The sequence below is a fragment of the Marmota flaviventris genome, chromosome 3 (assembly GCF_047511675.1).
Source record: "Marmota flaviventris isolate mMarFla1 chromosome 3, mMarFla1.hap1, whole genome shotgun sequence".
Lineage (NCBI taxonomy): Eukaryota > Metazoa > Chordata > Mammalia > Rodentia > Sciuridae > Marmota > Marmota flaviventris.
In genome coordinates this window covers 85,816,383-85,831,282 of record NC_092500.1, presented here as the reverse complement: position 1 = coordinate 85,831,282, position 14,900 = coordinate 85,816,383, and the positions used below count along the sequence as shown (strand labels likewise).

At 33.3% G+C, this 14,900-nt stretch overlaps 1 protein-coding gene across 5 annotated transcripts in view; it reads right to left on the bottom strand.

The window, feature by feature from the left end:
- The window catches only part of Dnai7 (dynein axonemal intermediate chain 7), a 73,745-nt gene that overhangs the window by 49,768 nt on the left and 9,077 nt on the right, over positions 1-14,900 (bottom strand). For 3 of the 5 annotated variants that reach the window (XM_071610050.1, XM_027934226.2, XM_071610051.1), the window contains 4 exons: positions 9,690-9,777; positions 8,237-8,328; positions 5,909-6,010; positions 1,049-1,186 (listed from right to left, as the gene is read on the bottom strand). In XM_071610050.1, the coding sequence (XP_071466151.1) occupies positions 1,049-1,186; positions 5,909-6,010; positions 8,237-8,328; positions 9,690-9,777 (420 nt within the window). Of the gene's footprint in view, positions 1-1,048; positions 1,187-1,440; positions 1,587-5,908; positions 6,011-8,236; positions 8,329-9,689; positions 9,778-14,900 lie in introns of those variants that run through there. The other 2 variants (XM_071610052.1, XM_071610053.1) reach the window with 2 other exon arrangements.

Below are 14,900 nucleotides of genomic sequence, written 5' to 3'. Positions count from 1 at the left end.
GTCTCATTGAATATTGCCTATCTACCAGTCTTTATTGCCTTCTTGTACTCTTCCCTGTTTTTAGTCTGTTTTACTCCATTATACATGTCTGTTAACTACTCTTTCATATTTTCTCCCTCCTTGATTTTCTTCTGGTAAATTCTTCCAACTTCACTTTAAAAATATTGTTTCACAGTATTTTTAAGTGCATTGTAAAGTAGAAGCTTCATAGGCTAACCTATCTATTCTATTAGCAAAAGAAGAAGTTAGGATACTGTTATTCATCTTCGCACCCCCAGCACCTGAGAGCCGAGACCTGGCTTCTAGTAAACATTAAAGATTATGGGTACTGAATTACTGAATAGTAGATGTGTTAATCAGATTTATATCATTGTGACAAAATATCAGAAAATCAATTTATAAGGATAAAAGATTTATTTTGGCTCATAGTTTCAGAGGTTTCTTGAAATTCACAGTCCCTTGGTCCCATTCCTTTTGGGCCTATAGTAGAATATTATGGCAGGGAACAATTTGTGGAACAAAGGTGCTCACCTCATTGCAGCTGGGACCCAGAGCAAGAGAGGAAGGGGCCAGGGTCCCTATATCCCCTTCAATAGCACACCCTCAGTGACCTAACTTCCTTCTACTAGACCTCACTTTCTAAAGGTTCCAATACCTCTCAATAGTGCTGTAGTGACCACCCAAGCCTTTAGCATACAGGCTTTCAGGAGACATTAAGATACAAACCATAACAGTAGATGATACTAGCTGAGGACAAAAGTCACCCATCTATACCCAAGTTATCTACATAAATGCATACAACTTGATTTTTTTTTTTCTGGCTCAGAAAATTGTTTCTCGTTTATGTTGTCTTTATATAAAGAAGCAAGTGAATGTTAAGAATTATAAAAAGAAAGTGAAAAGTTTACCAAATCTCTCTCTATACCCAAGGGTTTAGAAGTAATAGTGTTACTAACTGGCAAATAATATAGTAATTTTTTATTTTTGGAGTTAACATCAGAATTCTTGTAACTTAATTTATATTATAGGACAATTCTTAAATACTTACACGTAGAACTAATTTACTTTTCTCAACCACCTCCATAAAAGTCTGATTTGTTTCCTCTTTCCACAAGCTAATGAAAGTATTTATTTCTTGGGCTATTGAAGGATCAGGACTCCCATCACATTGAATATAGTGTTTCCACTGTGGAATAAAAATGTTTGAAGGTTCATTTTTTATGAGAATTCAACCAAAGTTTAAATTACTTCTTTTTAAATGTCTGAGTACTCACAACCCAGTTTTTCCAATTTAGACAAAAAAAAAATTTTTGATGACTTTAATGAGTAACTTGATATAAACCAAATAATAACCAATAAACAAAGTAAAATAGCCAGATTATTTTTCAATCCAAATAATTTCCAATCTTCAAAATTCATATTAATAGAAGTTCTATTTACTTTCATATTTTCATTTTTCAAACACTTGAGCTGGCCACAGAAGGGCACACCTATAATTCCAGTTACTCCAGAGGCTGAGGCAGGAGGAGGATCACAAGTTCAGGCTAGGTTCAGCAACTTAGACCCTTCTCAAAAAAAATAAGAAGGGTTAGGGGCATAACAGGTCAGTGGTAGATTACCCCTGGGTTCAATCCGCAACACTACTAAAAAAAAAAAAAAATCAACAAATTAAAAAATCTTATTTGAGTTATTCATTACCACTGGCATTTTAAGAATCCCTCTATTACTTTTATATCCTATGCAAATTTTACATTTTGCATAGGATGTAAAAGTAATATTTTTGGAATAATATTAAATTCACAATTTTTACTTAAAAATTGTACCATAATCATTTACCTTATTATAAGAAAGTTTTATTCAACCCCTCTCACCCTCTTTTGGTCAAACTCTTGCTGAGTGAGAGTTACCAAAACTTAGGGCATCAGTGCTACTCTCGGTCATGATCATCCTGGATTTTCAATCATAACATGTTATTTATCAGTGGCCTCATACTTGTGATCATGCATTTCTTTTCATTACAGCTTAACAGACCCTTCAGCACTCAGCAGATGTAGACAGTTAAGACTCAGAAAATACAGCACACCAGGGAGACTACAATGGTGACCATCAGAAGGATAATAACGAAAATTAGAAGAATGCTCCTTACCTAGAGTCTCCATAAGCCAAATTAAATGATCAGAGAATGAGCCAGATGAAGAGTCTATTCATTTTAACCAAACAGCCTCTTTGTTAATTTTTCTGAATGTATCTATCCATGTACAACAAAAGTATCACACTGCATAAATTTCTCTCTGTTTGACTGGCACATAATCCAGCACTTCATAGCCAAATTAAATTAAAATAAGGAATGAGAATAAGAGTTTAGAATAGTATAAAACTATAGTTACAATGTCAACCCACCAAGCAAAAATGGTAGGCATAAGCAAGGAAAAATTAAAAGGTATAATATTCTCAGTCCAATGAGGACTGAATCTCACCATCTTGTATCCCCACAAGACATTAATTTTTTAAAAAAAACTGAATAGCAGAAAAATTGGTAGAGTAGTGGGAAGGGAACAAGGGAGAGAAAAGATAAAAGGGCCTGGGGAAGTATTAAGGACTGAATTAGAACAAATTATATTCTATGCTTTTTAAAATTATGTCAAAATGAATTCTAAAGTTATGCATAACTAAAATGAACTGATTAAAAGTAAAAAAAAAATGCAAAAAAATGGTATTATCTTTGGCCATAGCAATCCAACTGACCTTGTCAATTTCTATTTTTAAAAATGTTATTGATCCTTTCACCTTTTCCAGAAATTGAGGATTATAGGGCCAATGCTAATGCCACTGTATTTGTAACCTTGTTTGCTTCATAATTTACCTTCTGTCACCAGAGATTTCTTCAGGAATGCTCCATAAAGAAAACATTTCTGAATAACATTTTAACTACTGTTATAACATTGGCCTTCCTGCATGGAAAGCTTCTGTACAATCACAGAACACAGCCTATTAAGAACATATTCATATCCCGCTGAAGGTAGCCATTGAGTGGAATTTCCTTGTAAATATGCAAATGGTCCATCAGATAGCAGAGATATATTACTTGAAGTATTGTCTTCCCAGGATTATGGGCTTGACAAGCCAAAGACTGGCAATGAACCACAGCAACTTCTTCAGAACAGTCATCATATCAACACTTTCCCATAATTTGTATGATTTTGTCTACTTCAAGATAAGTTATAGAACGCAGAATAATCAAATTTCAAGCCCAATTATCATCATCTGCCAGAAAGAGAAGCAAAAGCAGGAAGCCTAGTTAAGACAAAATGGTAAAAAATGAGGTCTGTTACTTGTGAAGACCCAGATATTCTTGCCTTTTCTTTTGTAAACCTCTCTAATGACTTAGGCCTTCTTTTCTTGTTGTTTTGGAGAGGGAGACACTCTCATAAATGGAGACTTTCTCCATAGATACACATTTCCCTCTCTAAAGGTTGATCTCAAAGTAACTAAAAATAGGCAGCTTCCCAGCACAACCTATGTTTGTTTTTGTTTTTGTTTTTAACTGTTACTAAATTCAGGGTGGGACCTACATTTCCATTCCTGAGTTAGACACCTTACATTATTTTTCTGAGCTTAAGTTTTGAACCAAAGCATAAAGGTGATTTTTAAAAAAAGGCTCACTCTGCTTATTTCAACTTGTATAAAATAACTCATTTTTCTTTTTCATTTAGTCATTTAAAAGCCTCTGTGTATTAAGTTTTAGAAATATCTCATTGTTGTGGAGTTTTGATTTTGCAATTTACCCCACAAGAAAGTAATTTTGTACAAATTAAAACTTCCTTGTGGTGGCCATCACATTCCCAATTTATTTCTGGTAAGATTTATCCATTTCTCAAAATATAAATGTAAATCTTATACATAAAACTGGGTGGAGTAACAAAGTTCTAGACCCAGGGCCCTTTTGTTTCTGACTGACCCAAACAGACACCACGAACCCCAAGAAGTTCATATGCCCTCTTGGCACAAGCTGACCCTTCTTATTTTCCCAGTTATGTTCTCTCTCACAGAATAAACTATCCCTGGAAGAGGTTCAGAAAATGGAGTTCTAGACTCCATGGATCCAGATGAACCCATGATTCTGACTTTTCATAACCTTGCTTATCCACTGAACTCTGTTCAATTTTTTCTTGTCTGACCCAGTCAGACACCTGAGGCTTCTCTAGAGAACCCACTCTCGTTCCTACTGAACCAGTTCATTTTCTGGCTCACCCAGCCAGACACCCGAGACTTCCCTATAGTACCTAGTCTGAATCAAAACATTTGCTCAAACTTAGTCCAAAACCCAAATTTGAGAAGCTTAAGAATCCAAGCAATAACTTACCCACAATCCACAGTTGGAGCAAAAAAACAATGAGCACAGTGGGCTTGGGGAGAGCCCATTCCTGGTTACTTGTTGCTTCTAGGGGTCATGGGAGCTCAGCTTCAGAGCCAGCTGATTATGCCAAAACCACTAAAAGGGACAATTCCTTAGACCAATTATGTCAAGCAGAATTCATTTGAGCAAAGAAAAACAAACCAACCATGATTCATGAATCAGACTACTTCCAGAACAAGAGCAGGTTCTAAGAACTCAAGCCAACAACGTTATCACACAGTATTTATAGGGAAATGGAAGTGAGGCATAGAAAACAACTTAATTGGCTGAAGCTTAGTCAATCAACTAATCAACTGCTTATAATTTGTTAGCTAATCAGCTACAGAACCTCCTGAAACCAACCAAAGCTCAGTTACTGTGATTAAACTCTGTACTAGTTTGGTTTGTGGGGTTCCATGTGGGTGCCCAGTCTGAATCCTTGGCTTCCCACACATTTTAGTTAACACACTTTTATGTTAGAAAGACATAAACCTCATGGACTGGGCTCTGCTAATTTCAAACTTTTCTTCTGCAGCCTCCATACCTCTGTTAGCCTTTATAGAATTGAAGAGTTAAGGGTCTTGCTCCAGATCAGGCTTTGGCAGAGAATGTTGTGGCTGGTTTGATCTTCCATCCAGACCTTTAAAACTTTTTCTATGTCAGCAACAAGAATATTTTGCTTTGTATCATTTGTGCTTTCACTGAAGTAGCACTTTTAATTTCCTTCAAGAGCTCTCCCTTTGCATTTGCAACTTGGCGATATGATACATGAGGCCTAGCTTCTGGCCTACTTCAGCTTCCTCACTAAGCTGAATCATTCCTAGCATTTGATTTGGAGTGAAGAATGTATACCTATTTCCTTTCATTGGAACACTTAGGGGTCTTTACTGAGTTATTAATTGGCCTAATTTCTGTACTATTGAGTCTCAGAAAATAAAGGGCCTAAGGAGAGGGAGAAAGACAGAGAATGACTGTCAGCGGAGCAGAGTATACACACATGCATCAATTAAGTTCGCCATCTACTATGTGAGCAATTCGTGGCACTCCTGAACCCTTAGAATAGTAACATCAAATATTATAGATTACAGATAATAATAATAGTGTAATATAAAGTTTGGAATACTGTGCAACTTAAAAAATGTAACACAGGCACAAAGTAAGCACATGTTGTCAGAAAAACTGCTTGACATGATTTCCACAAACCTTTAATTTGTAAAAATTGCAATGTACAATAAAGTGATGTACAATAAAATGAGCTATGTCTGTATGGATTCCCAACAACTGAGTCAGAGACAAGGTATAAACATTTCAAGTATATTATTTCTGAAAAACAGCTTTCTACAAAGTTATATCAGTTAACTTTGTAATGAGCAATAGATTTGTCAGATTGTATTTCATACATAAGTTTAAAGTTTCCTAGAATCAAAATGAATGTCATATTATATACACCTCCTTCTTCTGGTCACAAAATCTCAATTAAAAAAAAAACTTCATAAAAAGAATCAGTCTTACGTGAGCAAGTGATCTAGTATCTCGTTTCAACTTCTCTGCTTCCAGAAAACACCCCTCTAATAAATTCAGTTCTGCAAGTTCTTCAGTTCTCCTTTGTAGATCCTGTTGCATAGGGATAGATACAATGATGTGTTCTTTTATTTCAGCTTTATGTTTCAAAAGTAGCATCTAAAATTTATTTGGCTAAATATATAGTTTTAAAATGAATACTTAAATTAGTTTGACCACAACATCTGACATTTCAAGAAACATGAGATATTTCATCTGAAGCTGGTTTTCAAAGTCTCATTTGTAGAACTCTTGGTGGGGAAAGTTTTGGGGAAAACTCCTTTGGGATCTATGAAATCATTTTAATAGCTGTATTTTCACAAAACTCAAAGACATTATATATCTTTCACAGTATACATTTTGTATTGATGGTGCAAGATGGTATAAAACTACTGTTGCCTTAACAAAACAGAGCAGTTGACTCCAAACTGTACTAGATTGGGGGCTGGGAGGCAGGGCAGACCAGTGAGAAAGAGGAGTCAGTTGCACATAGGAATGACTTGACAAAAGGGTAAAAATTATTAATTTTACTAAATCTCAATGCTAAACACAAGCATTTTTAATATTCCGTGTTTTACAATGGGAACTATGCATAAAGCACTTCTGCTGTCATGTCAAAGAACAATACTATCTTAAGAAATAACACTTGTTGGAGCCATGGTGGTAGCTCAGTGGTAGAGCACTTGTCTAGCATGTGTGAGGCACTGGGTTCAATCCCCTGCACCACATAAAAATAGAAACAAACAAAATAAAGGTATTGTGTCCATCTAGAACTAAAAGAAAAATCCATAAAAAAAAGAAGTAATACTTGTGCAGTTACTTGAACGTTTTGGCAGACATTCTCTCAAAATTGAATAAATAGAATATCATTCCAAGGACAATTCAAAATATTTTTTAGTGATAAAATTGAAGCTTTCATAAAAATTCAGATTTTTAAAAAACTTGTTATCTATGACTGAGTTTGACAGCTTCTCAATCCTTAAAAACTTCTGATTTGATTGGAGATACTAATATATGTGATTTTTTATAATTAATAATAAAATACATCAACATTTGGAGGTAAACAATTCAGTGAAACAAAATTTTTCCAAGAAGCAATGCATGATATTGCAAAATCATGCATAGAATGAGATCTATTCAGAGTATAACAGAGGAATGTTTTAATGTAACACAGTATGTACAATTATTTGATATGGTTTCAGATTCCATACTTAGGAAATTACCCTTTCTTAAGCAGGTTTGATAGCTCATGCCTGCTTTTCAGGAGGCAGAGGTAGGAGGACCACTTGAAGTCAGGAGTTTGAGGACAGCCTGGGCAACTCCAGTGACACCCCATTTAAAAAAAAAACAGGAAGAGGAAAGGGAAGAGGTAAAAGAAAATGGAGAAGGAAAAGAAGAAACAAAAAAGAAAAGAAGGAGAAGGAGAAGAGGAGGAAGAAAAAGAACTACCACTTGTTGACTTCTGGTAATAAATCAAAGAATATTCACAATTATATTCCTTCTTTTCCCAACTGGGGCAAGATTTTCTTCATGGTATTTCAGTCGAAATACCACATTAGAACAGATGAAATACTAAAGTTGACATGAAAATCCAGTTGTCTTCAGTTAAATCATTTAGTAAAGAGATTCATGAAATCTAAAGGATGCCATTCATTTCCCTAATTAAAAAATATAATTTTATTTTAAAACTATAAAATATTTTCTATAAAAATGTTAATGTGTTTACTTGTTTTAGTCACAATTTATTTTTATTAATGTTTATGCCTATTAATATTTTTAAATGCAAAATTTAATTACTACTATTATAAATATTGGTAGATGTAATTCTTAAAAACAAAAGATCCTTGGGGTGCTTCAGTTTTTTAACACATTAATTGAGTTTTACCTTGAGACTAAATGTTTCAGAACTACAGGTCTAAAAGATTTTAGTGAAAAAGAGAAGAGAGAATTTGAATATTTTGAATTATTTTTTTGGTCCCTGTTACATTTGAATATAAAAGACTTATGCATTCGGAAGAGTTACAAGCATAAGCTCTGAAGCAAAATCACTTAGGTCTGTCTGTCCTGGTTTTGCAACAATTTATTTTCTTTTCAATTTCCTTTTCTTTGAAATGTGGGTGACAATGTTACTCGTTTTATGGTAAGAGTAAATGAGTTAAACCAGTTCATGTAGGACTAAATACTACTGGTAGCTATGGGCTGAAAGGACCTTGGAGGGCAACAGATCTGGTACCCACAGAGTTTAAAACTTCAGTAAGAATATTACTAATGTTCATTTACTTTTTCTTCAAGTTGATGCCATTTTTCATTCTCAATTCGCTGCTTTTCAAGCTTTTCTTGTTCTTCTTTTTCACGTTTCAAACGAGCTTCCTCTAAAGAACCAAAAAAGTAAATACATGATCTCAGTGATTAGCTCACCTTTTTCTAAGGCTCTTAAAATTACTCTAAATATTTTCAAAAATACTGTAATATTTTATAGAAGATACATACTTTGTGTAGAAATGATAAAAGTATTAGCTTTCTTCCTTCAAAAAAGTAAAATGACTCTCAAACTTTTTCACACACACAAAAAAATGTGTTCATGATGATATTTCTCTTCTCGAAAGCTTTTATAGCAATCCAGTAATTATTTTAAGCAACAAAATACACAGATGTTTCATGGGTAATTAGGGGAGTAAAAGTCTTCAGAAGACATCCATATCTACATAATCGGAAGTAATTACTTTAACCTTTTCTTGCTCTTACAATTAAAACAAATATAAAATATATATTGAAGAATATGACTTTAAACCAATGTAATAAAATGTTCCCAAAATAAAAATCCTGATACTGAACTCTTATCATGAGTCATCTAAAAAAGGATTTATGACATTAAAAAATCAAATGGAACCTGAGTCTTTTAAAAAATCTGAATATGAGTCTGATGATGTTCTTAATGCTAAAAGCTACAGCCACTAGCAATATCCAGAATTTTAAAATCACTTTTTTGGTATTTTAATTAGTCAACACTTTTATTAATGTTTAATTGAAAATAAAATTTGCATTTGGCAAATAAATATTGTTAAACTGCACAAATTTAAGCTGTTGTATGTATTTCTTGCTAGTATATAGTTCCAAACTTTAGTGAACTGAGTTTAAGAATTCTTGTTGCACAATCAGCACCAATGCCCCAAATTTCATCAGTAAATATAAACACTTCAAGACAAGGTTGCTAGAATTAGCAAATAAAAATGTGGAATGATCACCTGAATATGAATTTCAGATAAACAACTTTTTAAAAAGTTTATGCCCAAATACTGCACCAGGCAAAGTATGCCTAAGTTAGTCAATTTTCATCTGAAATTCAAATGGACTCCTGGATTTTATCTGACAACACAACTAAGAGATTTAACTTAATATAATTTGTTTGTACTAAGTAGTAGGCACCCTTATAAAATAGGCATAAATTATTTTTTTAAAGAGAGAGAGAGAGAGAGAGAGAATTTTTTAATATTTATTTTTCAGTTTTCGGTGGACACATCATCTTTATTTTATTTTTATGTGGTGCTGAGGATCGAACCCAGCGCCCCACGCATGCCAGGCAAGCACGTTATCGCTTGAGCCACATCCCCAGCCCAATAGGTATAAATTATAAAAATTAAAGAATTATGAGAAACGTTGACTAAATTGCAAAACTACTAACCTATTGTTAGTATTACCTATATAGGAAAAAGTACCATTGTTTATTTTGTACCTTCCTCTTTTAGTCGTTTCTTCTCCTCCTCCTCTTGTAGCTGCTTCAGTCGCTCAGCTTTGGAGATTTTTTTTTTCTTATGGCCAGACTTAACAAAGATCACAACATAAAAAAGGCTATTAGCATGCACCAAATTTGCTTAAAAACATACACCTCCTCAAATAGTAATTATGAAAAACATTTTTGTTTTTAACCAATCTTTCATTTATTCACTCAACAGATTAGGTTGCTAATTAGTGCAAAGCCTTAATTCAGTGCATTGAAGGACTAAATCTGGAAACAAATAAGAAAAATAAGCATGTAAATTATTTAAAAGAAGAAATGAGTAGCTATTTTCATATCTGACAAAGCAAATTTCAAGCAAAAATTAATCAGAGGAGACAAAGAAGGTCACTAAAGACTGCAAAAGAGGACAATCCAACAAGAAGATATAATAAATATATAAAAAATATATAATAATAATAATATATAATAGTATATAAATATATATGCCCCCAAAGAACTAAAATCAGAATACTACAGTGATACAGCCACAGCAATATTTATAGCATTACAATTCACAATAGCCAAATTATGGAATCAGATGCCTGTCACTAGATGAATGAATCAAGAAAATGTGATAGACATACAAAATGGAGTTTTACTCAGTCATACAGAAGAATGAAATTATGGCATTTGTTGGTAAATGAAAGGAAATGGAGAATATCATGCTAAGTGAAATAGGCCAGACTAAGAAAATCAAGGGTCAAATGTTCTCTCTCATATGTGGAAGGTAGAGTAAAATAAGGGAAAATGGAGAGAGGGGTCAGATATCATAAATATATAGAAAAGATCATTGGAATAAAATGCGATCATCAAGGAAGGAAGGAAGGAGAGATGGGAAAGGTGAAATAAATGTAACAAAATCCCTTTATGTGCATACATAAATACACCACAGCAAATTTCACCTATAGGTGTGTGTGTGGAAAGAACCAGTCAAGGGTGGACAAATATATGAGAGCAAGTACAGGATAAGTGGAGTAGAGGAGTGGGGTAGGGATAAGCAGAGGATAAAACAGGGACTCAAATGGAGTGGGTCAGAGTCCATGCATGTATGATGTTGTCCAGATGAATCCAGACAGTATGTATAACTATAATGCTGTAATTAAAAAAGAGAAGGAATGCGAGTGACAAGTATATGCAATTTAAATAATTCTCATACTCAAGTCTCTGTATCTTTATTTAAGTGGTACAAAAGAAAACCTCATGATTGTTAGAAGAATAAAGAAAAATATATGTAAAAATCATTTGAAAACTGTACATCCATAAAAGTGGAAGGTATTTTTATGACTGATAGGTATACTGAGTGTTATTTTGGAAGTTTAGAGGAAGGAGAGATTATTTTCAATTATGGGGCTCAAGGTAAATGTTTATAGAGTAAGGGGTATTTAAATTTGTACTCAAAAGATGTTAATAATCAGGGTAAGACATCCTAAGAAGAGGAAAATATGTGTGCAAGATACAGGGTTGGAAGAACACTGGATAGACCAAAAAATTCAGTTGGTTCTGGGAAGACTCAAAGAAGAGGTAACAAAGGGAATAAGCATGGGAATGAAGGTTGAAGCCTATGATAAAGTGTTGGGCCATTATTCTAAGAGAAATGGAAACCTTCTAAGACTTTGAGAAGGAGTGTGGCTCCTAAGAATATGATTTTGAAAACTAATCTTACTGAGCAAAACAGTTTTAAAGAGGATACTATTTGTCACCTACTACAAAGGCACAAAAAGACAAAATTGCATACTCTACTTTGTATGTGGAAACTAAAGAAGTTAACTTCCTGCATGTAGAGAGTAAAATAGTTACCAGAGGCTGGGAATTGTGGTGGGGAGGGAGGGACAGAGAGAGGTTGACTGGTAGGTACAAAATTACTGTTAGGAGAAATAAGCTCTAGTGTTCCAAAGTACAAGAGGGTGACTATAGTTAACAATAACTCATTGACTATTTTCAATATTCCTAGAAAAGAGGACTCTGAATGTTCCTAACACAAAGAAAGGATAAATGAGGTGATTCTTGTATTAGTTATCCTTATTTGATCTTTTCACATTGTATACATTTATGAAAATATCGCACTGTACCCCATAAATATGTACAATCATGTATGATTTTTAAAAAATTACAACTAAAATAATTGTGATAATTTTTCTTTATAGTTTTCTCATGTATCCCTAAGTAATTTCTTTTTTCTTTCTTTCTCTCTCTATTTTTTTTTAGTTGTCAATGGAACTTTATTTTATTTATTTGTATGCAGTGCTGAGAAACAAACCCAGGTCCTCACATATGCTAGGCAAGCACTCTACCACTGAGCCACAACCCCAGCCTAGCAAGTAATTTCTTTTTAATTTTTACATACATTTAACTGTGCTTTATGTATACTATTGAGATTTACTTCTTTTTATTGTGGCAAAGCACATATAGCATAAGATGTACCATTTTAACCATTATCAAGTGTACAATTCAGTGGTTTTAAGTATGTTAACCAGCACCAATTTTCAGCACTTTTCTAGCATTCCAAAATAAAATTTTGTACACATTAAACATACTTTTTCGTACACATTAAATATGCTTTGGAAGAATTGATGTAAATATTAAACTATTTATTTATCTTGAATAAAGAATTAGCTAACAAAGACTTATGGGCTCAGAATTTTCTTTCTGGGAAGATGAACCACTGACTTAATTTCCTAAATGATTATAGACCTATTCAGGTTTTCTACTTCTTCATTAAAATATTTTAAGTTATTATTTTTTTTTTTTGGTGTTGGTCTAATTCATCTAGGTTTCCTATTTTTTTGGCACATAAAGTTGTTTAAATAGTGAAATTTATTGTTTAAATCATGCCTCCCTTTTTGTTTTTGATATTTATTATTTATGCTTTTTATTCTTGATATGCTTACTAGAAAATTGTGAATTTTGTCAGTTTTTCCAAAGAAATAAATTGTACCTTGTTCATTTACTCAATTATTTTAATAAACCTTAAGTGCCGCAGTCTGGCTGGGCACAAATCACGAGCCACTGAAGCAGGAACAAACTTTATTTTTAAACTGAAGGAAAACACTTCACACAGCTCCCGGGGAATCCTCCCGAACCCGCCACGAGGCTTGTCCAGGAACCCCCAGCCGGAAATATCTCTCCCGGAAAATCCCTCCTCCTGCACTTCCCCAACCAATGGGAACTCTCGGGGAATCCCCGGAAATCCCCACGAGAACTCCAAAATAGTGCGAGAACTCAAAAGTTGCGGCAGAGGCGGATAGTAATGCCTCGCCTGTCAATCAATACTGTTGGCAAAATGCCAGGGGCCATACAGACTCAGCCGTGGCTCTCAGCACTTAAGAATCTAACATGTTAATCATTTCAAATATATAAGTAAACAAACATCCTTGCACAATGAGCTTACATTCAAATGGAAAGAGAAAGCAAAAACAAACAAAAAATAAATTTAAAAAATTATAAAATATTTTAAAGAGTAATAAGTGATATGGAGGAAAGTTGAGGGACTTCAGACTGCTAGGTAGTTGTAGATAGATGAATTACAATTTTAAATAGAGTGGTTACGGTGGACTTCTAATAGAGGTGATATGTGACTGAAGATGAAGGACATGAGGTTACTGATCCTCTCAATTGTATGTTTTCTAATGCTTTTTGTATTTAGCCTTATTTCCTTTCTGTTTCTTACTTTAAATTTTACTCTTTTTCTTAAGAAAGATACTTAGTTCATTAATGTTCAGTATTTATCTTCTAATATAAGTATTTACAACTACACAATTTCTATCTATTGCTTTAGCTATATTACACAAATTCTTAAGTATTCTCCTTATTGAGTTAAATTATTTTCTAATCTCCATTATATTACCTCCTTTAAAAAAGTTTTTAGTGGTGTATTACTATTATATTTAATAGTGGGATTCATTGTTAGTATTTGTGCATGCATACAATAGCCATTATGTTACCTCTGGACTAACTTTAGAATATTTCAAAAGTTCCAAGAATCTTGTGTCTTCCTGCTTATACCTATTTCTTTGCTTTTTAGCTTAATATCATGCTCTAAACTGTTTTTATTTCTTTAATTTTAAGCACAGTCATACAATACTGTACTGTCAACTTGGAGAAGAAAAGTATATGTTCTTAAAATTCCCTAGTAGTTGGCTGCAGTGTTCTAAATATATCTAATTTTTTAGATTTTTTTTTAACCATGTTGCTCTAATCTTCTAAATACTTGATTTTTAATGCTTGTCCTATAAATTAAAGAAAGAGGAAATCTACTATATTTGTGGACTTGTCTATTTCTCCTTACAGTTCTCTGAATTTATGCATTGCATATATCAAGCCTTTATAATTAGGTATATACAGATTAAAATTCTATTTCTTTGATATTCAAATCTCTCTCACAAAATGATCTTCTATTTCTAAAAGTGTTTTTAATATTAATTTCTATTGTGTCTAATATTAATCTGGCTAACAGTTTTCATTTTTCTAGCATTTGCATAGCATGATTTTATAATTTTATCTTCAACTTTCTTGTATCTTTGATATGTTTTTGTATTTTTAATATATTTGAGCATTAATAAACTATACTATTTTGGAGAGTATCCTACCTTCTTCTTTTTTTTTTTTTGTATCCTTTCTTGATATCTTTCTGATTGTCCTTCCACTATTTTCTCTCTAATAGTTTGGAAGTTGCAAATTTTGTTTCTATAATTTTAGTGATTACTCTAGAAAATCAAGAAATATACCTGCTTTATCAATATCTTTATCTTCCTACCAATCAGTACATGAACTTTAGAACATATTAACTCCTTTCCCTTACCCAATTACACATTATAATTATGCATCTTTTTATAATAGTTTTATTGATATAATTCACATCTTACAATTTACCCATTTAAAGCATATGAGTAAGTCAGCTTTCCATCACTATACCAAAATCCCTGAAATATTCTCTTAAAAAGGGGGAAAGTTTATTTTGGCTCATGATGTTGGATATAGTCCTCCAAATGGTCATCTGGCCTCACTGCATTTGGGCCTGTTGCAAGGCAGTATAATCATGGCAGAAGAAAGCGCATTAGCTCATGGCAGCTGGGAGGAAAAAGAAAGAAGAGGAGGCAAGGAGGGAGGGAGGAAGGGAGAGATAGAGAGAGGTTGGGGGAAGGCAGGAAGGAAGGAAGAGGAAAGAGA